The 26,183-nt window shown below is 32.7% G+C and overlaps 1 protein-coding gene across 1 annotated transcript in view; it reads right to left on the bottom strand.

Moving 5' to 3' along the window:
- The window catches only part of LOC149423637 (neurotrimin-like), a 230,875-nt gene that overhangs the window by 92,114 nt on the left and 112,578 nt on the right, over positions 1 to 26,183 (bottom strand). The window contains exon 4 of the mRNA XM_089631694.1: positions 5,958 to 6,205. Coding sequence (XP_089487820.1) covers positions 5,958 to 6,205 — 248 coding nt within the window. The remainder of the gene's footprint in view (positions 1 to 5,957; positions 6,206 to 26,183) is intronic.

Below are 26,183 nucleotides of genomic sequence, written 5' to 3'. Positions count from 1 at the left end.
CATAGTCTCACTGGCTCCAGACGGGAGCAGTTGGGACTCTTGTGAGGTATTCACTATAAAAATAAAAAAAAAAGTTTTTCAACTCCTGATTTTTTTGTTCGAATCTTTATTATTAAGAATATATTTCTTCATTGTTAATAGTGTAAAACGCCAGTTGAATAGTACCAGGATTGTTTTTATATATAATTTTAGAAGTATCGTTATCCACAAACAGAATTCTACGCCATTGTTTATTTCTATCTTTAAAAAGACCGTTTGAAGAGAATATGTTTAATTTTTTTATTTAGTATTTCAACTATCAATTTATTAGAATAACCGTTATTAAATGCTATTTGTCTTATGAATATATTGTTTTATGGTTGTATGCTATTTGTTTTTTTCAGGTCTTAAAATACTTCACTATAAATAATTTTGAAATTTTAGAAACGAGGAAACATTTTAATATAAAAGCAGATATAATTTACGAGAATTTTTTTTATATAATCTCTTTTAAATATTTTCCCACTCAACTGGTCTTTCCCGTCTAACGATATTGTAATTCCTAATTATTATAAACCCAGCCTACTCTTACCCCTCCCCCCTCCTTCCACTTCTTCTTTCCCAATTGCAATCTATATTTAATTTTTGACTTCGGTGTATACACAATAAAATGTAAACATTATATTTATTTATTTATTGGACAATTTGCATAGCGCCGTTTTTGTGAGATATCACCTCAGGGGCGCTATATTGTAATAATCTACCTTTATATATAGATTTTTACTCTCCTGATGATGTTGTATATATAATCCAACTTTAAACTTTCTTAGATACAGTAACAGTTGTAGGTAAAGAATTACCACCCGTTGGAGTAAAATTAACACCTTTTAATTAAACCGACTGCTAATCTCATCGCACAGTTACCCTCCTTTTATTCATAAACACGGGTACAATTAATCAATATGTAATAATCTATTATTTAAGTCAACTTTGTTATAACTATCTTTAATTGTGACAAACTAAACGATATTGATTCAACTTATAGACATGACGGTTGTAACACATATTTAAGCACTGCAAGTCTCCTATGAGCTAATTATATTAGGTACCTAAGATAACAGTTAATATCAGTTGTAGACATGTAGTCAATAATAGTGTTTCATTTGAAATAATCCATCACAAATACGTAAAATTTAATTTATTCAAACAACTGTCATTCTTATTATGCATAAATTTAGCATGTTATTATTAATTAACTCCTTCCTGTACCGTGTTTTAACAATATATATACTCACCCTCTCTCTGTGAATGTCCTAATATCTATCTATTAAATGTAACTGTTGTTAATATCACTTAAAATGGGCGAAGCCCAAACAAGAGCCGCCCGCAGGGCCTAGCAGAAAAAAACCCGCGGAGCGGGTTTTTAACTGCTAGTCTCCATGAATAACATGATTAGCAAGTTTTCTAAGCAGAATGTTGTGGTTGATCTTGTCAAAAGCCTTGCTATAGTCGGTATAGATTGTATCAACTTGCACACGTTTATCCATGGAGGCAGACAAGAAGTTTGTAAAAGTTATAAGATTAGTAACAACCAAAGATATTAGAAGAACGAGATGTGCTACGCGCAGTTCGTACTGAGTGGAATTGTTTTGCCGAGTGTCGCCGGTTTTGTTCACCAATACTACTGCACACCTTCGCTTGCGCTAAGGTATCCGCACTAATACATAGAACAGATTTCTGTGCGTACACGTCCCGATACCGTTCAAAGTACCCTAATTAGGTAGTACTCCGGCTACGGTCCGGCGGCCAACATAGCATATCTCGTTCTTCTAATATATTTGGTAACAACAGAGCGACCTGCAAAGAATCCATGCTGAAATTCGTTGATCGAATTCTTTACCACAGGGAATAACTGGTCATAGACTATATTTTCGAACACCTTTGAAAAAATGCAAAGCTTGGAAATGGGTCTATAATTTATCTTGTATTATTCTTCATTCTATGCTAATAATACTTTAATAAGCATATGTTGTTCGTTAAGATTCCTCGCAATTTACGCTGTCTTAGGGAATAATGTGTTGCTTATAAACAATATAATATTTTGATAATTCCATTAAAACGTTGAGGTTATCGAAGAAGAAGAATCAGTATCACATTCATCATCGCGTTTCCTGCCACCAGACTACCCTGGAGATAACAGAGCACTTCTGACAGTTACGACCATCCTCAACACTGTCATAAAATAAATCATTGAACCGGTTTAATCAGCGAAGCGAGTTAGAATCTTACCACTGAATAACAATGTTAGAAATCGGAATAGAAATCTTAGAATTGTTCTTAATTAACAATGTACTATTTTACTCAAATGATATGAAATATGAAGATTGAAAGGGTTATTATTCACCAATCCAATTCTGAGATCTTCTTATCATTTTGTATGAAATTAAATTTATTCAGGTAAATCTAATTCATTTGTTCAGTGACATTGATAATAATTTTACTCAAATTTAATATTAATGGAAACCATTTCGTAATTTTTATTTTAACACTAACTTGTAGGGTACCTAATCAACTTTTAATATCTCAGCAGCATAAATATTTTTTAAATACCGTTTATTTGAAATTGATCATTAGAATCTTTGATAATATAGATTCATAAAAAAAACATCGGTTAAAATGGTAACAATATTTTAAATGAGATGAAAAAAACTAGTCGAGTTTTAATTCATTCTTCAAGTTAACGTTGATTTGAAGAGATATTCAATGGTGTTGGAAACATTTTAGATTTAATTATTTAATTTAATCTGAGTTTTTTTGATAAAGCTGTTCGATGTTCATTTCTTATCAATTAGAAAGCTACTTACGCGGGAATGGGTTTCTTTTAGGGTTAACGAAACATTTTATTCACTCTCGAGCAATAATAAAACCTATTTTAAATTAGTTCTTTAAAATATATATATATATATATATATATATATATATATATTAATGAAATAAATAAAGTACATAGTAATATAGTACTCAAAAAAATAATTTCCCTCGGGGCCTATGTCATCTCTAGGGATGCTGTGTGGAGGTTATTTTTGAGAAGAGGAAGAAGTAAACATGGGTCTTGAGAAGACCCATGTTGTAGGAGGGAGGAAATACACCAACAGTCCGACAAATCGTTTCACAGCCGAGCTGTTTAATTCAAGAACTTTGTAAAAGCGACTCGTTCTCACATGCCAAATTTCAACCGTGTACATATGTTGAACGCGCGTTTGGCGTGTTTCCTGATCATGCACCGGTGTCGAAGGGATCAATGATGCTAGATCCTCGTAGCATCTTTCATTGTAATACCGGTTATAGGTATATAGTTTTTGACCGGTCGGTGGCTGAGTTGACATCGCGTTTGGATCCCAACCAGGCTTAGTGTGTTCAATTCCTCGACTGGCTAAGGCCTCCATCACAACACCAGTGGTGGTAGTAGGAGGTTTTCAAATATTGTCAGGTTATTCGCAACCCGGGAATGTTTGCCTTTCTTTTAAAAAAAAGGCACATGTATTATGTGCTGTTATATAATATATATAATATGGTTCTTACATTAAACTTACCTACATATTATAATATATGTACATTTATTTTTTTACATAGGTATTCATATTTCTTTTATGCTTTAGGTACTTAGTAAAAAATAAAAGTTTTTTTAAAGATTACGAATGACGTGACAATATTTTAAAATCTCCTACTATTATCACAGAAAGCGAAAAATGTTCCTCGTGTCGAGATGGAGTTCATAGCCAGCCGAGGAGTTTAATTCACAACACCTTAATGGGGAACCAGACGCGATGCCAACTTATTCACTGATCGGTCGAAAAACCTAAAACATATTTCGATTCTTACATGGTGTATTAGTACCTACCTAATTTATGTTTCATTCATCTGGGTATCGGGTGTGTTATGATTATGAGTTATGAGTAACAACTTTTATCGTAATGTATCGTCACACCGTTTTTGATCGAGGTTTGTAACAAAAAATATTTCCGAATGATCATAATCAGTCCTATCAGGCTTTTGAATGTTTTTTGTTTTTCTGAAGATATTCCTTACTTATGGAAACAATGAACTAACTGCATACTCTTCAGACTTGAAAGTATCTCATTTACTTGATATTGATGACTTGCCAAAGTTTCTACAGCTATCGATGATAGGTCATAACTAAATATTTACTTCTATCGACGATAGGTCATACATACTCCAGGATTCCATAACGCTTTGACAATTGATCTCACGGACAGTTGATGCCCCGGTCAATTGATCCCCCGGAAAATGGAGACCTCAGGCACTTGATCCCCAAAGGGTTATTTCTGTTTTACTTGCTCCCTGATAATCCTCCCTGATCCCTTTATTTATTTTCATACAAATTCACTGCTACGAGTGGTGTTCCCCAGGGATCACACTTAGGACCAATCCTGTTTTTATTATTTGTCAATGATGTATTGTATATTTTCAATGATGTTCAAGTGTTAATGTTTGCAGACGACCTGAAATTATTCAAAGCAATCAGAAACATTAACGATTGCCATATATTGTCAAATAACTTGTCAAGATTAATTATATGGTGTCGTGATAACCGCTTGCAACTTAACATAAGCAAATGTCAAATTATGAGGTTTCATCGAATAAAGTATCCAATATTTTTTGATTATTCCATTAACAACATGTCGTTAGTATCTGTCTCGGAAATTAATGACTTAGGTATTTGGTTTGACACGAAACTTAACTTTATCAAGCATATTGAAATAATAACCAATAAAGCTTTGAAAATGTTGGGATTTATTTTAAGGGTATCTAGTGATTTCAATAACGTAAATACTGTAAAAACATTATATATGTCTAGTAAGGAGTCATGTAGAATACAATTCCACGGTTTGGTCCCCAAATTATGAGATTCATTCACATGCGATTGAAAGAATCCAAAATAAATTTTTAAGATATGTAAATTTCAAAATGGGCATTCCTAGAGAAAACCTAAATTACGATAACTTACTTTGTTCATTAAATTTAATAAAATTATCTGATCGCAGAATTATTTCCGATTTAACCTGTTTGTATAAAATCATTAATTCAATGTTTGATACCCCTGATTTATTATATGTAATCTCTTTTCATACTCCAAGCAGGTCGGTTTCAAGACAGTACCTACCATATTATTGTAGTAATTCTATGTCAACGTCCCAATATCATACTCCTATGCGACGGATTCAACAGCTAGGAAACAAATACTCAGATGTTGTTGATATATTTAGTACATCAATTTCAATATATAAGCATACCCTATTGAAGTTTTTTTTTTCATCGAGTAGTGGAATATTTGAATAAAGGTATTTAATTTGATTTGACTAACATATAATAATTTTGTCAACTGAAATAGAAAAAAATATTTTGGATTTTTTATATGTTGTGCCTGCATACTGTGTAGATCAAATCAAGTTGAGTGATATTTTGACTTTATATTTATTTTTCTGCAATTGTTTTAATAGTCGTTTCCTGCACTATTTTCATGTATAATTTCGTAAATATTTTTTATATATATGTATGTAAAAGCCTTAATAGGCGTGAAATAAATAAATAAATAAATAAATAAATAACGTATGCAGAAAGAATATATCGCCGTACAGCAAAACTCGATATAATTATATCTGCAGGCGTCTAGGTCTAGAGTGAACACGCTAACATATTTTTTGCTGACAATAATGTCACTTATTATATATGAGTATTCAGAGAGTATATACTACCAACTAACAAAATACGATATACTTATGTTTGAGAGATTAACTGGCAGAATTATCAACTCTCTGGGGGATCAACTGTTCCGGGGATCAATTGTCCTGAGGGTCAAATATCGGGGGATCAAGATTCTGGTAACCATGTTACATTGCTCCAGATACTCTCTTTAAGGCCTATCCGCTTTATACGATCAATGATAAAATTCTTACCGTTTTGTTGCCGAGGTTCTTGATCCGGCAGTTGAGATAGGCTGTCTTCCCTAGCAGGGCGGTGACGTTCTTAGAGGCGTTAAGGTCAAAGTAGGGGCCCGCCCTAGAGCCCCCTGCGGGAGCCACGCCTGCCCCTGGGCCCCGTGATCCATCCCCACCCAGGGAGTTGTCCAGGGGGCCCGAGGTCTTGCCCTCGCCGGGGGGCGCATCTCCGCCCTCCTTACCTCTGGACCTCTGGGCCGAGAGAACTGAAAGTAAAGAACAATAATTTTATAAATAATATTATAAATAATTAATCATTCTATGTACACTCTTAACTGTTTATCAGACAAGTTTATTATCCCAAAGATCAGACTTTCAATATTTTCATGTAGATATGCAATATGCATACAGTCGTCTGTGGTATGTTGACTCTCTTGAGTGGAATGTAAATACATGCTTATTTATTTAATTCATTTCAAGAAAAAAATTGCAGTTGATACATTTTTGGTGTTATTTCACCCGCCATGCTAGGGATGCCCCTCTGTTGTGGCGGGTGAATTTTTTTGAAATATTTTCAAAAAGATTGTTATTTTTCAAAATATATTTAAATTATACAGTTCAGATTTAATTATAAATATTTTGTATGATAATTTTGCTGGTAATGTGATTGTGTTGTGAGAGCGTATTTGTACAAGAAATATGTAAGCATAAATTTTAGAAGGATTTGACGTATATTTAAGATATTATGCTCAATGAAGAGTCGAATGGAGGCATATCCTGTCGGTCGCTTATTGATAACACGCATAACCACTTTTTGTGCTTTTTGTAGAGTATCAATAAAAGTTTGAGTACAGTTACCCCAAATGATGATGCCGTATGCTTATAAGGATTGGCAGAGACTATAGATTACTGATTTAAGTGTTGTAGGAGTAAAGATATTTCTAGGAGTCCGAAAAACATGAGGTAGCTTGCAAATTCGGAAAGTAAGGCTGGCTAAGTGCTGATCCTAACGTAGATGTTAATCAACCAAGACCCCCAGATATTTTATTGGCGACTTATTCTATGTTTGGACAATTACAGGAAGAATCAGGACAGGAGTGAATTATTATTTTTTTATTGCCAATAGGTTGGGTTGCAGCTGACAGACTGAAGCCTAAAAAGGAGATTTAACTGAAAGAAGGTTTAACTGAAGGTTTACGCCAAGTTTATATTATCATATAAGAGCCGTATCCTCTGGAAAATATATTTGTTTTCAGTTATGGGTAGGTTTCAGAGACTATTGATATATGTGAGGATTAGAAGAGGGCCTAGGACACTTCCTTGAGGGACTCCGAAATGAATTAATAAAGGGTTATGTACTGAACATCTACGCCAGTGACATCGACTGTAAAATGCCGGTTACCTCTCGGGGGTACCTTGGGGAAGGATTTGCAATGAAACACAACTTCACGAAAGTCGTCGGACAATTGACTGATTTTGCCAGTTGTTTGCGTATTTATTGGGTTAAAATTCAACACGTGTTAATGCGGAGCAATTATTTTTATATCTAAGCAGGAATATGATGATGCGTCATAGTGCCGAGAATTAATTATTAAGGTCCCACAGAATTGTTGCGCGAGTAATTCATCCCCGAAATGACGATATGACACGCACACGGTGATTTAAAATCTTATCAAGATGACTCATCGTGCGAGATAAGCCTCAAAGGATTCGGCATCGTAAAATGTGTGATAACAGATAAATATTCATTTCCCTAGTTATTAAGGTACATCCATCTGATGTCCGGTACAGATTACTTACAACTATATTTTTTATTTTCACAGTAGTGATCTGCCAGTTAAGTATTATGATTACCAGTGTAGGGTTCTATACTGGATAACTATTTGATAGTATGGGGTGGGAAACCGTTTCGAATGCTTTGGCTAAGTATACACATACAGCAGGAGTCTCCTTTGTCCAGGCGGTAAGTTGTCAGTCAGATCTAAGATTGCCGATTCTGTATTTAGTTTTCTTTGAACTAATTAGGCTGATAGACGAGAGAATCTCCTGGGTTTACAGATGGGTGATAATGGGGCTTAATTAAACTATAACATAGCAAAATATATTATTTATGTAAAGAAGCAAATGATCCATTTAGTTTTATATTTGATTTGGGAGTTGAATTCAAATTGTGACATTAGGCTTCGAACGCTTCGTAACGAGCGTTTCACTCGCTGCTCAGACCGCCCGCGCAACGCAGAAAACTCCATTATAATATTATTAATCAAGAAAGCGAACATTGTCATAAATTTATTTATACTATTTTTGGATAAACCATACTTGTATAAAAAAAACCCCCTTTCAAAATATTCACCCACGGTCTGATATTTGATATTTATTTTGAGAGAAGAATAACGAAACTGATTTAAATTTGAATGAACATTAAAATTTTTCATAACAATTAATTTTTCTCCCAAGAGAAGACATAAGATTCTGCCAATGTTTATTTTAATGATGTCTGAGATCGTTGAGAATAATGATTTCATTGTTTGGTGCTTTTGTTATTTGAAAACTCTTATATTTTCCGTCTCATTAATAGCTCTCATCTTACTTCAAACTGAAGATCATTATTTTTATCGATATTCAAATATTTTATAGCGTCAAATCATTCTATTTATAAGCGTGGTTCGACAAAACAGAATTCTGCTAAAAGCTTTTTTCGTATCGAGTTAAAATTTCTTTCTGTGTTTTTGTAGATCATAGAGAATATATCTTTTAAACCAGATTAGATATGTTTAAAAATTATTTAATTTCTAATTTTAAAACAACTTTAATGATTGGTCGCTGTTCGAATGAATCAAACGATAACTTTACTTATAAAATCACCAGCATAATTATACCCCGATTGTTCCAGAAATTTTGTCAAATATCCTGAAACTGCTGTACTTATAACTATATACATTAATTCTAGTTGCTAAATATCATTAATATATGCCACAGTTTAAAAAAACTTATTTTGTAAACACTTAAAATCAGTTATTTAGAAATATTGTTGTAGTACTGATTTATCAATACTATACATGTAATATTTTCATTCATTTAATATTTTTAAGGTTAATACAATCCCTTCATCTTCATATTGTTGAATTAGTTTTATAGTAGTGGTTAAGATTTTTTCCGCGGTCGATGAATAAAATTAAGGGAATGAGATTAGGTTATAATCAAGTTATGTGAGTACCTTATATGTTTCTATGGTGTATTTTTCTGTTGGATATTATTTGTTACTTTCTGCTACTTTAACTAATCTGTGAGGTACTATAATCATTGAGGCATATAGATATATGTTTAGGCGATATAATGAATAAAATTTAAAATATGAGTCACCCAAAAATCAATAGAATTCGAATAAATGATCAAATAGAATAATTAATGCAACACTTTTAAATGAGATGAGATGAATTTGAGATTTGTCAAGCGGAGGTCAATTATGGGTTCAAAGTTGAGTAGTATTTATATAACGGTAATGTCGAAACTATTAAGAACAGAACGCAGATTATTTTCGCAGACGACCTGCACTTACAATATCTAATGAAATCCCCTTAGAAGCGCAGCAACAATTTACAAACCCTATCCCGCAGCCAAGTGGGGGAGTAGGCAGTACCAAAAATTACTATCTTCCTTATATTAGCTTAAATACTAAACATTTTAGCATTTTACGTATTCGTGCGCAAATAAATAAGTTACCATTAATAATTGACTAAATAATTTGGATTCCTATAGTTTAAAAGCCAATAAGACAGAAAAATAAATTCATGGGGTCGTCAGAAGACCCACTTGGTTACAGAAGTTTTGTTTGGCATCTTGGCCTGTCAAGAGTTAATTGAGTTAATTAGGATAAATTATTAATGTAAAGCACACAAAACGCATGTACTTTAGATCACCTAGTTTGGAAATGCGGATTATACGAAATCTGACTGCGCATAATTTCAATTTTATATATGGAAAAATTAAAAACTTTTGCACTTTTCGCCGTTGGGAATATTAGACCTTCAGTTATTTTGTTTTTTTAATTTGAAGCTCTGTTACAAAGTAGTAAAGATTTGCTTTAAGGTAAGTAAGTCTTTTTGGTCTTAAATTGTACAGCTAAATCACACATATGTTGAACTTTAAAGGTTTTCCGTTGCATTGGTAGCAAAGTGAAACAGGTAATTTTTAAAGTTAAGTTATTTATTTATTTATAAGCACATGTTACATGATTAATAGATTTATTTAGAGAAGATACATTAGATCACCATACTAGGCAATTGCCTGTTTCACGGTGACCAATGGAGGAATAGTTAGTTTGAATTTAAGTCTAGTATAAACATATTTTGGTAGAATTTTAAAAAACAATCGAAAAATGATAAAAAATGTTTTCAATAACTCACAAAATTGCCAAAGTTTTCTATAAAATAAACACAAATGTATAAAGTAATCGTTAATTTTGAAGCCATTTGTGTTTAATGATGTTATCAGTACTAAATTTAATGTGGTCGTAGTTGTATACACTGTTAAATATATATTTGTTTATTTATTTAGCTGTAAACGTTTAGATATATCCTGTTATCGTGGTTCACGAAAGCAAATGTTTTTTCAGTGCAGAAAGTAAAATTATAAGTGCCGCATTATTTCTATTACTGACATAAAATCATATCTTGGTTCAAGCAGACATTAAGGGAGGAAAAGGCCCGTTCCGAGTAAAGAAAATTTCACCCTTTATGTTAAATGTAAAGTTTTTACACTGTGCCGTTAAGTTTTTTTTATGGAGCAATATATTTCATTGTTATCCGAGGGTTATAAGCTTAACCCCCTACTGGAAGGGTTTTGGGGTGTAACGCATATATAAAAAATATTATAAATACCAGTTTTTTTCACTACGATACGCATAAGCTAATTTATGTGTGTCATTTTTTTCATGCCTTACTTAACAAATGAGATAATAACAATTTGTTTTTGTTATTTTACAATCTAAGTACTTTTTATTAACGCCATATGATATTATGAACTTTTTATCTAAACCTTTGGCCTTTCCGGACCTGGATAAATAATGATATTATTTTCAGCTACCTTAGTTTTGTTGAAAATTACAATTTTAATATAATAGCATATGGTGTAGTGTATTATGAGGGAATAAATTGAAGAATATATAGATTTCAACCTTCTTGTTTTAAAAGGTAGTTTTTTTATCTGTTGTTGATGGGTTGTTGTTGCCAATTTTTTGGAGCATCTATAATTGAAATTCCGGCAAAATAGACGCAATACGCGTTCGGACGATAAAAACCACTTGTTTATATATTCATTAATTTTTCGTAAGAGTAGAAAAAATGCAAGGAAAAAAGAGTATTTAAATACCCCAAACCCGGACAAAAAATGAAAGGGCTTAGAAAAAAAAGTAAAATGCATGAAATACCCCGAATTTGCCAAAATAATTAAGATTTATATTGATTCTTAACTCATTTTTCTAATGTAATTAATTTGTTATATGAAATTCTGAGTTTTAGCGAAGGCAACTTCTAAAAAGGAGAACAAACATTGAAACCTTTAATTTAAATTATGCTTTATTTTTTATTAGTTTTTAAAAGTTAACTAAGTATTTTTAATATTTTTCCAAGAGCAAATTATGAATTTCGACGATAATTATCTGTTTGAAAATCTGAAAAACTTCGTGTGTGATATATCATAAATTACACTTTTAATTTCGTCTTAATAGTTAGCATTAAATAAAGCTGCATCAAGCCATGTGCCCCTACAATTAACAGGGGTAAATGAAACTTCCACAATGTCAAAGTTGCAATAATCGCGTTAAAAAATCATTTTTACGAAAAACGGTGAAAAACTGGATGCACATTCCAAATTAAATATTACAAAGATCTGAGTAAGAGTGAGAAAATTGGTACTATTACAAATTAAAGAAGTGTCAATCATGTAGTTTTTGTGATTTATCTTTATTTATTTATAAGATACTAAAAAATACAATTACAGGATAAGGAATCTTTGTTTGTCCAACTGGGAAGGTTTTCCGTTTTAGGACAATCACATTGATAAGTTTAGTTCATATGAAGTAGGTAATGTAACACAAATACATAAATATAAATTCAGATCATTGGAGAAATAACCTTTTTACATGGCATTAAATTCATAACATTGTGGAAATTACTTTCATGTTTACAATATAAGAGATAAGTTAGGTATCTTAATTTTTTCATTGTTTCTATGATGTGTGATAATATATGTGCAAGATTTATTATTTTAACTGATTTTAGACTTGTTTATAGTACATATTATTTAAGTTTGTTAAGTGTGGTGGGAATTTTAGATCTAGAGGCTAAAAAGAATATGTTCGCTCTTAACTCGCAAGTCTTATATATAGTATTGTTTCAGTTTGTATTTTAGTGTATGTTACAGTTACATGTTTTACTGTATTATATCATATGTATTTAGTTTATCAGTTTAAAATTATTTCATGCTTTAAAATTTTTTTGTATAATTTTCGATAGCTCACTAGGTATATTCTGTTCTTATAATCCATGTAAAAGCTCAGCTGGGCGTAAAACCATAAAAAATAAAATAAACTAAAATTTTGTAGTAATAATAATAAGTAGTAATTATAATATAACAAATTGAAGTATACTATACTATATTAGTGTTTTTATGAAATAATTATACTTTGTGTTTTTTAGTGCAGCTGAGTGATTTCGGTTTCAGGTTGTATTTAATGTCAGCATATTTTCTATTTCTCACTATGTTTTGTATCTAGTTTTTATTTAAGTTTTTTGAAACCAATCATACAAAATTTGTTTTTAAGCCAGGTTGAATAATGTGATCGAATAACAGTGGCAAAGAGCTACTTCGAATTGGATTTATTTTTTATTGATTTTGTAATTCTATCAAATAGTTAGTGTACTACACTCGGCGTCACAAAAATCGCACTTATTGCAAAATCTAATAAGAAAATAAAGCGATCTTGTCTTTCAAATGTGCAGCGTCGTCGTCCTGATCTACACCTCTGGATGAAGCCACCAGTCTCTTGAAACCGTTGTAAAACCCACCAAAAGGCGAAATTGCTTAAGTTTAGTGTGCGAGCAACATCGAGTCTTGACGTGAAAACCGATAGCGGCACCCATCTGGTCCTTAAAATGGTTTGAAAAATTGGTGAGTGCCCTCGGCTGCCGAGCAACATCACACTATTGTATCTCTGATTGCAGTAGTGCCACAACTTAAGCGACTTTGTAAAAAGTGTTGTCCATTTTAAGGGATTTTTTTTCTAGCGCTAAGTATTCATGTGTATCGTCTTCAATTTTTGGATAGTGAATGAGTGGTTGACTTAAACTGCTTCTTTTACAGCCTAGAAAGATGACACAACATTTTTTTAACGTACCGTTCTCGGAAAATTCGTATCGTTTATAAAATAACACTATTGTCTGATAAGTGTCGTTAAATGTACTCTAACTGTACATAAATACTATTTGGGTTGGATGGCCCGAGCAAACTTACGCTTGAAATTTATTTTCGAATAAGTGCGATTTTTGTGACGCCGTGAGTATTTTTCGGCTTTTCCAAACCAATTTCCATTTTGACTTAATTGAATTTGTTTCAGTAAATGCCGTGGGTATAAATAAGAAAATGATATCGATACAGACGTATTATCCGGCAATGGTAGAAATGTAGTTTATTTTTTGCAGCCACACAGCCTCGTGTTTAACCTTTGAAGTTCTGCTATACTCCCGATCTCCTTTATGACTATTTTATTTCGCTTTCTGTTATAACGGAGGAAATGAAATCAACATCACTTAGTTGATGAAATTTCAAATGAGATACAAAAATGAGTAGGACATTTGCATGTGATGGTTTCTTAAAGCCTCAGAGAAAGGGAATTTTGCGGGAGTATCGTAGAAAAAAAATCCTTTTGAAGGCTGCGGGCGATTTGAATAAATAACGAAAAGAACTTTTGAAACCGTTTTTCGGCTTAATAAAACGGAATAAAACAATGAAAGCACCTTTTTGAAATTTGAATACGACGAGGAAATGAGAACAAAACAAAGGCTGTAATAACCCTCAGGGTAGAGGTGACAACAGGCTCAGTAACTCCTGAAAGGACTTCCTGAAGGCCGATAAGCCCGGGAATGTTACCGCTCCGGGCGGAACTTGTCGTTTTAAGATTACGCAGTACCCACGCGACTTAAGTGAAAAGAATATTACCTTTTCGAGATAACTTTTTGATATCAAATTTACCACGAAATGTCAACACGAAATTGTTATTTCTGAGAAAGATAACAAATAAGTTAACCATAATTTTTCTAACTAGGTGGACTTGATAACCAACTGTCACAAATTTCAGGAAAAAGAAAAATGGTTTTTATTTGAGTTTTATTCACTGAAAGGGTAGTAGATCAAAGTAGGTGTGGGGCTGGGAAGGCGTGGGGTACTTTGCATGTAGATAAAGAGGTGCTTTAGGGATATTATCCCCTTTTGAGGAACATGAAAGTTATTAAATTCAGGCAAAAATAAAATAATTAATAGCAAAATCCATAAAATCAAAAATAAAGAGGTTTCTAGTAAATTCAAATTTAATTCAATTTTAAAATAACCCTACCACTGGATCAACAGATGTTTGTGGGTACGTTACAAAATAATTTTTTTTCAAAAATACATCATTTAATGTAAATTCCTTTTAAAAACTTAAACATGAGAAATAAACACATTGATACATCCATTTTAATTAAATGGTGTAAAAAATCTGCTTTTAAAATGTTCAACCTTATGATATAAAGATACAATTGTAAATTCAAAACACCTACTAAAATATTAAAGTATAAAAAACGATTCAATTATTTAAGTAATCTGAAAAAGAAAATCAGAAACGTAATGAAAATTTTCTACGCCACACTGAAATGTTTTACACTCATAAATAAACATTTAATCAACTTTCTACCCGAGGAAGAAAATTTTATTCTGTAAACTAATATAAACCCAGAAAAACTTTTGCTACCGAGGAGAGATTACTGCTTATTTCATTACAATATTCATAAACCAATGTGGTTATAGGCAAGGAAATGTAAGTGTTTTACGCCATTGAAAAAACATTACATAACTGGGTAGCTACTTACTGTCCAACCGAGTGGAATATGGTATATAAGGGTATGGGAACTAACTTCATTAAACCGACGCAGATCTTGCAAAGGGAATATGAAACGGAATGGGATATGGCCGGAGCTCTCAAACTGTCTGCGTAGACACATAGTAATTTAATATTTTATATGACAATTTACACAACGCTATACACACGAGCAAACATAGCATATATTACATATTATGGATGCTTTGCGGGTTTGTTGCTGGGAGGAGGTATTGATTACCAAGATATTTTTGGAGAAGATATTTTACAATTCTTTTTTCTTACGTTATCAATATATTTATTTATTTATTTATTCATTGCATCTCACAATACATAAAACACGTTTTTTCACATAAAAATCAACCTCACTAGGACTAAGCCTGTATCGAGGTTAACAATTTACATTTGAGTGAAGCAAACATAAGAGTAATCATAAACATAAAGTAAATCTACATACAAAAAAATATTTCAAAATCAAAGAAAAAATAAGTACAAGATGTGTTATCAGATGGGTAATTTGACAGTATATTGTAACAATATTTGAACCATAGCTAATCATTAATCATTATTTAAAAGAAGAAGCAAAGAAGATAATAAAGACAGCTAGGGTGACATTCAGTTTTTAGCAAATGGGACTTTAATAAAATCATATTATTTAAGAAAGGACAAAGATGAAAAAATATTAATAGAATCGTCTGTCAATACAAAAAATATAATTACACTAATTTATTTTAGATCAGACCTTCTCTGTAGTCCGAAATTGAAAACAAGTTATGATCATTTAAGACAAAGGATTTCACCTATTCACCTAATTAAACGACAGTAAGTCAAATTATACCACAATATTTCGACCAATTGCATTATTAAACTAAAAAACCCTAGTTAGAGCATTGGTACGATTTTATATAAATGACATTGAAGTCAAATCTAGGGTGAGAGAAAATCGCTTTGCAGCCATCTTGTATAACAACTTTTTGAAAAGATTTGGTATAAAATCAACTATTTTAATCTTGTTTATATATTTTTAATGCAATTATAACGGCTTTTGATTTTTTTATGGTATTTGATAAAACAGGAAATGATTTCACTTAAAAAAATAATTACACCAAGACTTTTTTCATACATCTTCCCCCTAACCACGTGGCTTCAATTTTTTCTCGAATAGCTTTGTCTAGGGCTTTTTAGGTTCATTTATTCAGATATTGTGTGCTATTTTGTGGACTTCAGAAGTCATAAAATATATTAAATGATCGTTGATATCAAATCGAAAAACATCATGACCCGTGGAATACACGATATTTTCAACGAATGTACGTATGGGTTAAATTATACGTTCTAACAATGCAACTTTTCTTACATGTCTCATAATTTAAATATCAGCTGTAATATAAAAATAACACCACTTTTCAATATTTTCAATAACACTCAAATCAGAAAAAAATAACAGAAAAATGAGAAAATTTTATTTATTTATTTAGAATTAATGAGAGAAGTGCCATTTACTTACATAAAAGTAATTGACAGTCATATTAAAATGTGGAAAATATGGAAAAGATTATATAAGTTAACAAGAAAAAAATAATACACACTAGTACAAAGTTATTAAAAGAAATAAAGAAGAAACAAAAAGTAAAACAAAAAACCAAGGCAGTGATCTCATTAATATATACACTGGTACCATGTTTAATCAGCACAGATTTAAATTTCGATAGAGGCGTATTAAAATATATAACCGAAAATTGTATACGAGTTACCAGTGATGTGTAATCAAAACAAATGATTTATAGCAGAATTGTAGCCTGAAACCGTAGTATGATTGTTACAATAATACATACTAGGGTACCTTGTTCTAATATTAGGAACATGAAATGAATTAAAATTAATATATCAGGGCTCCAACTGATAATTTACAATTTTATATAAAAATATAAGATCAATAAAATTTTCTTCTGTCACTTCACTTCAACAACTTCGAATGAATGTAATAAAAATTCGTAATCTATTGATTCTAAAAAAAAAAAGTCTAAAATTATATTAATTGACTCTCTCAATGATATTAATACAAGTATTAAAGACAGGTGACCAAACTCTAGACGTATATTCTAGAATGCCAATTTCAACGAGAATTGTATACAGAAAAAATATAAATCCTTACTATAAAAACCATCATTTTCATAGCCCTGTTATATTTATTTATTTATTTTAAGGAACATTAACAGTCTTAATATTAATTTAATGTACAAAGTTATTTTCGTATATAAGAAAGATATGAGATACAAACCAGAGATTTTGGTCAAAAATGATGACTTGGTCAAGTATCAGATTTCTATTATGTTAACAGTGTTTTTTTCATTGTAATGAAATGGTGTAGTTGCCCCTCTCAGTTAAAGACCTGAGAAGATAGATAAAGGTTTGTAAGGATTGCGCCTCTGAACACGGAAAAATAAATGGAAGACAATCTTGATCATGACATTTCTTCACGGTAAAGTACCAACCAGATGGTTAAAGAAGGCTTGAACAGAGAAAGAATACTCAGCCAAGAGTGTAGAATTACATACAAACTCGTGTCACAACTGAGGACCTATTTAACTGATGACGCAGACATTGAGGGACAGAGTGGTTCTCTCGTAGTAAGGGGCAACATGCCAGCAAGAAGATTTTGAGTATAACTCCTGCCAATAAAGGTCAATGTTAAGGAAGATTTACCGACGAATTGAATTACTAGAAATACTTAATCTTTTAGGAAACCACGTTTGTAGTCCACAATGGAATTCTGATAATAACCCAACATGCTAGACGTTGTGTGTGAAGTTATATCCCCCTTGTCCCGTGATCCACCTCCAAATAATAACAAAGATGTTAATTAATTATTTATTTATTCGTATTTTTACCAGATTTTCGTTTGAGAATAGCTAATTTATCTTCAAAAATTAATATTACAAATTGAGGTTTTACTATTTAAACAAAAATAATGTGTTGTAATGACCGCGCGGTAGTTCTCTGAAACGAATAGACGGTATGATAGAGCGATAAGAAAGATCGATAAAATAATGTGAACAGTTCTCCAAAGTCTATTTCTTCATCACATTCTTCTTATTCCTGGTAATAAAATACGTTGAATGATGAAGCCACGTGCGACCTCTCTCTGGGAACAGTCTATTTAGTATCATTCCACCATTCCTATTTATGGTGAAATTTTTTTTTTGTGAATACCGCACAAAAATCCCAACTGCTCCCAACCGTGTGGAGCTAGTGAGACTAAACATTCCCAATTGTGGTATGTTGTGAAAGTAGTAGGGAGGGGAAGGAGATGGGGAGGTGGAAGGTTTGGAAGTTCCTAGCTATTTAGATCTAGTTACCAAACACGGCTTAAGCCATGTTAAGCAACGTTTCAATACTAAATAGTCGTCTTACACCAGTGCGATACTGAGAATATATTACACTCTGGAACATACTGCAAATATACCTGACATTGTTTAAAATGATTTAATCCTGAAATAACGCACATTAATCAAATAAAATTTACTTGATTTGAACCAGCGACATATAGATTGCCAGTTGAGAGCCGTACAACCTTAATTTTGTATGACATATTGAAGAAGTAAACATGTATTTTATAATACAAAATAACTTGTTATCACTGCAAATACTTGAGCAGCACTGACTAGTTTCTTGAAGCCGACATAAGGAACAAACAAGTGCATGTTGAACTCAGTAATGATCCTTCATTAGCGCAACTACGCCAACGATAAGGAGGAGTTGTTAGTTTCAGATAAAACTTTCTCTTCTCAGTGAAATTTTACGTCTACTTATCCGATAAAGGAAGCTCATAAAACTGAATGATATAATTAGAACTAGACACCCTCTGGCGATGCAAGAGGTTTTCGGAAAATGACAGTGCATAATCAATTCTAACTTCCGTTCAATTTCTAACTTAGCTATCTTCAAGATATTATAAGGTTGTTTATTATCAAAAGGGTATTAATGATTCTCGCCTTAAATTTTAATGGAAAACGTTTTATCATACATTCAAAAATGATCCATTTAGGACTACTTTGGAGTCAAAGCTAAAGCAGGCCACAGACATACGTTCCAGAGTGGAAGATATTTTCAGTATCGCCCTGGTGTAAGACAACCATTTAATATTAAAACGTTGATTGAAATGGCTTTAGCTGTGTTTGGAAACCAGATCTGAATAGCCAAAAACTTCCTCCCTTTCCACCTTCTCATCTCTTTCCCGTCCCCACTACCTTCGCAACATATCACAATTGGGGATGCCATAGTCTCACTGGCTCCAGACGGTTGGGTGCTGTTGGGACTTTTGTGCGGTATTCACATAAAAAATAATCATGTTGGAAAACGAACATGGAGTAAATACCTTATATTAATAGGTTTAATGTTTGAAAGCGTTAAAAAAACATTTTTTTAAAGTTATAACGTTTAAAAAAAACAACACAAAACTTCACTTTGACGATTAAGTCACTAAACTGCACTATTTATTATATTTGACCAAATGTGTTAAATTGTGAACAATATTGCTTTCTTGATACAAATGACAATCAATAATGTCGAATAATACGACGCTTTCTGTTTGCTTGGAAGAAATTTAACAAATTTAAAAGTAACTAAGTTGAGTGGATTTAGTGACATTACATTGCAGAAATCGATTTTGAAGTAAATAGTCTTCACAGTGATAACATTGTTGCCATCAATTTACCTACTATGAGTTCTACCGGCAACCAATGTAATAAGGCAAGACAAACGTCTGACTGTATGAGGTGTATAAGTTGTAAAAACCAAATGCATTTCAGCTGTGCCAAAATCACATCTGCAAATTTTAAGAAGATGTCATAGGAGAACAAGCAGTCATGAACGTGCGCTAAATGCAAAACAGGACAATCACCGCTCTCCAGCAATCTCAAATCTTTCGACTCTTCAATTCTTCTTGGCGAAATCAAGAAACTTTCCTCCCAGCTGCAATAAATGAATTAAAAACTAGCTTCCTTTGAACAGACAATCGTTTATAATAATATCACAATCAAAGACTACACGAACAAAATTTTGGTTTTAGAAGAAAATCTAAAAAAATGGATAAGCTTGAAGCTGAAGTAATCGAATTAAAAAAAATCGTAACTTATCTGGATAAAACAAAAAACGAAAGAGAACAGCAGCTGCTCCTCAATAACATTGAAATCTTTGGTCTCCTAGCCTAAGACTCCTAAGCCTCCTAAAACCTAGCAGACAGTCTAATAAAAATTGCATCTAACGTTGGACAAATCATTAAAGAAGAGGACATTGAATTCATTAGTCGAGCCAAACCTCGCCAACATTCTCAAGACGGAATAGCAGCAGCTCCCCGTGACGCCCGCCCTCGAAACGTGGTGGCTTAATTCATCTCCAAAAGGAAGAAGAACGAACTGCTTGCGGTCATTAAAAAGAAGATGGGGGTCGACTGCAAGAGCGTAGGTGTTGCAGTAGGTAAAATTTTTATAAACGATCACCTCACCAGAAAAAACAAATTGATACTAAGATCAGCTAAAGAATTTAAAAATATAAACAAATATGATTTTTTATGGGTACGAAACTCAAAAATTTATATAAGAAAGAATGTTACCTCTCCTGCTATCCTCGTCTCTGGTCAAACCGTATTGAACAACTTAACTCAATGATTTCTCCTAAACTTAATTTTGATTTGATTTTATTTAATTTTTGCTTTCAACTTATACCACTTTTGTACTCAACTCTAATTCTATACACACTACTCAACTTAATCAACACACAACAACAAAATATACTCACATCTGCGCAGATTGAAAACCATGCTCACCCCAGTGGACTTTTGGCTGCTGAGTTTTTTTTATTTTTTTTACAGTGAATACCTCACAAGAGTCCCAACTGCTCCCGTCTGGAGCCAGTGAGACTATGGCATCCCCAATTGGGGGATGTTGTGAGGCTGAAGGTAAGTGGGGAAGGGAAAGTTTATTAACTCCTGGGAGTACAATGCTTTATATAATATACTATATTCTGTATTGTATACTTTTAATAAATAAAAAAAAAAAAAAAAAAAGAGGAAGGTGGGGAAGTACCTGGCTATTCAGATCTAGTCACTAAACACGGCTAAAGCCATTTGGAGCAACGTTTCAATTCTGAATGGTGGTCTTACACCAGGGCGATACTGGTAGTATCTTCCACTCTGGAACGTGCCGCAAATATACTATATATTATTTTAATTAATTAATTGTGAAATAACACAAATCAATCAAATAAAATTTATTTGCGCACGCCGGGTTCGAACCCGCGACCTTCGGAATGGCAGTCCAATGCGTTACCACTGGACTATGCCGGCCGTCAAAAGAGTAAACATAATAATATGTTTTTTTTACATATTATTCTTTTTACTTAGAATCTAAATTGGATAATAGTTTCTCTCTTACATGATGCATAACACCATCATAATTTTTTATCAAAACGCACGTGGCATCCGATCCAAGACGAAAGAATTCTATCAAAATCTCCTGATCAACGAATTCGACATAATATTAATTAGCGAGACGTGGTTAGTTGACAGCATATCCAATGATAAGTTGTTGATTGCCGGTATAACGTCAATAGAAATGACAGAGATACTAATCGAACGGGTGAAACAAAAGGGGGTGGCGTTGTTATAGGCATAAAAAAGACTTTTCGATCTCAAAAGTCATGAACATCAGACGCCGAGGATATATGGATCTCACTATTACTAAGACATTTAAAACATTGCGTTTCAAATATTCATATTGGTTGCTCTTACTTACCAGGAGTTAGTCCTAAGTTGTCTAATGCACAGCGTTTCTCTATTATCAATAGTCATACAGTTGTCATATCTAACTTAACTACTGAATTTCCAAATGATTTTTTTATAGTAATAGGCGATTATAATATGCCAAATTTGAGCTGGAACTGTACGTATCAGCCACGTAGTATCAACTTCTGTGCTTCTACCCTCCTTAGCTGCCTTTAGTTTTCCAATCTAACACAGTGTAACGAAATTTATAATACTCACGAATGAATTTTAGATCTTGTGCTTTGTAATACTACAGTCATCCTCTCCACGGCTGACTCGCCACTAGTAATCGAAGATTCACATCATAAATCTATTATAGTTGAACTTAATATTCCTCTCCCTGCTACCATCCTAAAACCCCAGATAGTAAAAATGTTCAATAAAGTTAACTACGAGGTAGTTAATGATGCTCTCAGAAACAATGATTGGTCCTCTGTCGTTAATGCACAGGACGTAGGTACTGCGGTACATCATTTTTATGGTATTATTGATGCCCTGATAGATGATCTGGTTCCAAAGAAAGTAACCAAAACAACCAAATTCCCAATATGGTATTCCAAAAAAAAAATATTAACATAACTAAAGAAAGAATAAAGTTTTTTCGTGCCTGGAAACAGTACAAGAATCCTCTAGATTACCAATCTTTCTCAAAAGAAAATTTCTAGTCATACTCATAACGCCTACATTGCTCGATTGGAATCAGAAATTCAAAATATGGAATTATGTTAAGACGCAAAGAAAATTTCCTACTATACCAGAAAATATAACCTATCATTCGACGACGGCACACGACAGCAAAAAAGTTACAGACTTGTTCACTGATTAATTCTCAACGGTCTCTAGAAATGCATTTCCAAAACTCAATTTTAATAATAAGGAAAATCCTCTGAACAACACATTAATATCCTCAATTAAAATAAATGAAAAAATCTCCTTGAAATACTCTTCAAGCATAGATATTAAAAAAGGTCCAGGAATTGATAGGCTACCGGGAGTTTTTATACGCAACTGTAGTAAGTATATAAGTCTTCCGGTTTGCGCCATCTACATAGAATCACTGACAGAAGGAACGTTTCCCCTCAAGTAGAAATCAACCGTTATCACACCCATTTATAAAACCGGTAATAAACATGACGTTAAAAACTACCTTCCGATTTCCCAACTTCTTATTTTAATCAAAGTTCTAGAAAAAATTGTGTTTGATCAATTATACTCGGCTATTTCCACAAGCATTACACCAAATCAGCACGGATGCACGAGAGGTCGGTCTACGACATCTAACCTGGCCCTTTTTATTAACTTCTTGCATAGCAAGATGAATGACAAAGAGCAAGTTGATACTATGTATACAGACTTCTCTAAGACTTACGATCGCGTAATACACTCAATTCTTTTGAAAAAGCTCGTCCTACTTGGTATACACGGTGACCTGTTTAGATGGATCAAATCTTACATTAGTAACCGTAATCAAGTAATCTTAATCAACGGTGTCTTCTCAAAATCTATTGAGTTAAAATCTGGTGTTCCCCAAGGGCCCCACCTAGGTCCGCTATTTTTTATATAAATGACATTGGATCATGTTTTCAAAATTCCAAATATGAACTTTATGCCGATGACATGAAAATATTCAAAGTTATTTGTTCTCTTTCTGACTGCGAAGCGTTACAGAGTGACCTAGATAGACTTTGCAAGTATTGCAAAGTTAACTGTCTAGATATAAGGGTTTCTAAATGTCACACTATGACATTCACCAGAAATAAACACGTAATTAAATACTCATATTCACTCAACAATGAACCTGTCATCTCGAAAACGGAATGTAAAGACCTCGGCGTTTACCTTGATAGTAAACTTATAATAAATAAGCACATTGACTCAATCGTTAATAGGTCGTATAAAATATTTGGTTTCGTGCTACGTGTAAGTAAAATATTCAACAATAACTTTGAGTTTTTTTTGTTTTTGTTTTTTTTTTGTTTGTTTTTGGGGTATTATGCCGTGTTGCGCTAACTCCTTCTTTAGCCGACGTTTCGGACAGCGTTGCAGTGTCCATCATTGGACTGCAACGCTGTCCGAAACGTCGGCTAAAGAAGGAGTTAGCGCAACACGGCATAATACCCCAAAAACAAACAACAAAAATGCTTTTGGCCGTGAGAATATAAAAACTTACAATAACTTTGAGTGTACATTTGAAACTTTGCAGCAAAGACAAGCAGTAGCAGACTCAATATTTATACACAGAATTTTAAACAATAACATTGACTGTACTGAACTTCTGTCCCTTATTAACTTTAACATACCTTTGGGACGTACACGACACATAGTGCTATTCCACACGATTAATTATAATACAAATGCAGCATCTTATTCGACAATCAACCGAGTTTTTCATACTCTAAATAATATTTGTCTTAACTCTAACATTGACATTTTTTCGGATTCACTGCCCAAATTCAAACGTGGCATCATGTCAATAATTTAAACTATTCAATGCGCATACATACAGACACACACAAACAAACATTCACACATACATTACACACGTCACACACACACACCTATAAACTACACACGTCACCTGGTAATTAAGGAATAAACATACTACTTAGCAGACATTACAAGGAAACATATCATTGGTGCCCAACATGAAATATCTTGTTCCTGTATATTGTTTCATCTCTGTAAATCATGTACTGTTTGTTTCTATAATATAAAATAAAATAAAAATATATATTTATACCAAATAATGTGTTCTTCCTGGAAATCCCGTAATTACCTCTTTCACTTTGTCCACCTCTCCCTCAAAAATCTAAAAGATTTTTGGATGAATCTGTCAATATTTTGTATCGTAGATTATTTTTTAATATTCTCCCGATGAAGAAAGCGTTCTTACGAAACCGGTGAAGTGTAAATAAAATTTTAGTGGTGAATAACAAATTTATGTTTTTTTTATTGTACATCATGACGAGCCACAAAGTTATTGGTTTTTACAAATACAAATAATATCGCACTCCGATTCCCCGAAGTAAGTGTTTCTTTGTAAATGTGTGGGAAGTTTAAGAGGAATATTAGAAAACATCTGCCTGATCCATATCTGGTTTCTGAATGTAGCTTTTAAACAATTATGTTGTTTATCGTATCTGAAAAATAAATTCTGTATTGAATTAATTAATAAAATTTACGCTAGGGGTCATTGAACATATGTACTGTATATATCTACAAATCGGGAATGTAGGTTATCACAATTGTCAAGGAATGGAGATTTACCAACAAGCGGTCTTTGTATGAAATTATTAAAATAATAATATCGATAGTATTTGTAATTCCAATGCAATGACGTCTAGAACCGGGATGTGCATCTGCAACTGATTGTTTGAACGATTCATACAAGCGTTAAAGTAGGTACAAAAATGTCCAATTTTCTTTTTTACAAAAAACCCGATAATGATTTAAAAAATTTACTATCACCACAGAAAACTGATTATATTGCTTGTGTCGTGACGGAAGACTTATCCCGCCAAGGAATTGAATCCACGACGCCTAGATCGGACCCAGACGTGATGCCAACTCAGTCACTGATCGGTCGTTAATACATATTTCAAGTTGAAATTATTATTAATTAGTAATTGAATATTTTAAATGTGTAATTCTTTTGTTTAAATTTTTGTAAATGTAATTTTTCAAGTTTACTAACGAAGTACATTTGAAATATTAATTTCTGATCGTGTTTTGAAAGCAATGATCCTGAGGCAATTTTTTTTGTAAATCTTTCAGGTTTCCAAATCCAAAATATGTAATATCCCGTGATTTTTCACAGGTCTGCGCCATAAATATATATTTAGTTCCACTGCAATGCAAACACAAATAAGTTATTGCCTTTAATTTAGTATGAGGGTATTCCGTTCTAAGGTTACTTTGTACTTATTTGGTTTGTACCGAAATTTGGAAGACTGAGACGCAAGAAAATAGAAGAGGAAAAATAATGGAGAAGAATAAGAAGAAAGCCTTGTTACCAAACACGACAAAAACATACTTCAATATTTAAGATTATTTGAAAACCATCGTCTATAATTACTTCTTAAACCGTTAATAGACGTTAGGTTGACCGCGTCTTTTTCCCGTTTACAATTGTATTACTATCCCATAAATTTATTTTGTATACCGGAACGAACTCTCTTTATTTCCTGTTGTTTTTAATGTTTGCTATTATTGTACAAGAAATGGTTAAGTGGGAGGTTTATGGTATCGTATGGGGTTTGGATGCACAAGGGGCCATTAAAGAAATCCT

The sequence above is a fragment of the Hesperophylax consimilis genome, chromosome 5 (genome assembly GCF_061612785.1).
Source record: "Hesperophylax consimilis isolate HC1 chromosome 5, BYU_Hcon_1.0, whole genome shotgun sequence".
In the NCBI taxonomy this organism is placed as follows: Eukaryota; Metazoa; Arthropoda; class Insecta; order Trichoptera; family Limnephilidae; genus Hesperophylax; species Hesperophylax consimilis.
The sequence above is the reverse complement of the archived record's forward strand: the minus strand, read 5'-3'. Positions and strand labels throughout refer to the sequence as shown.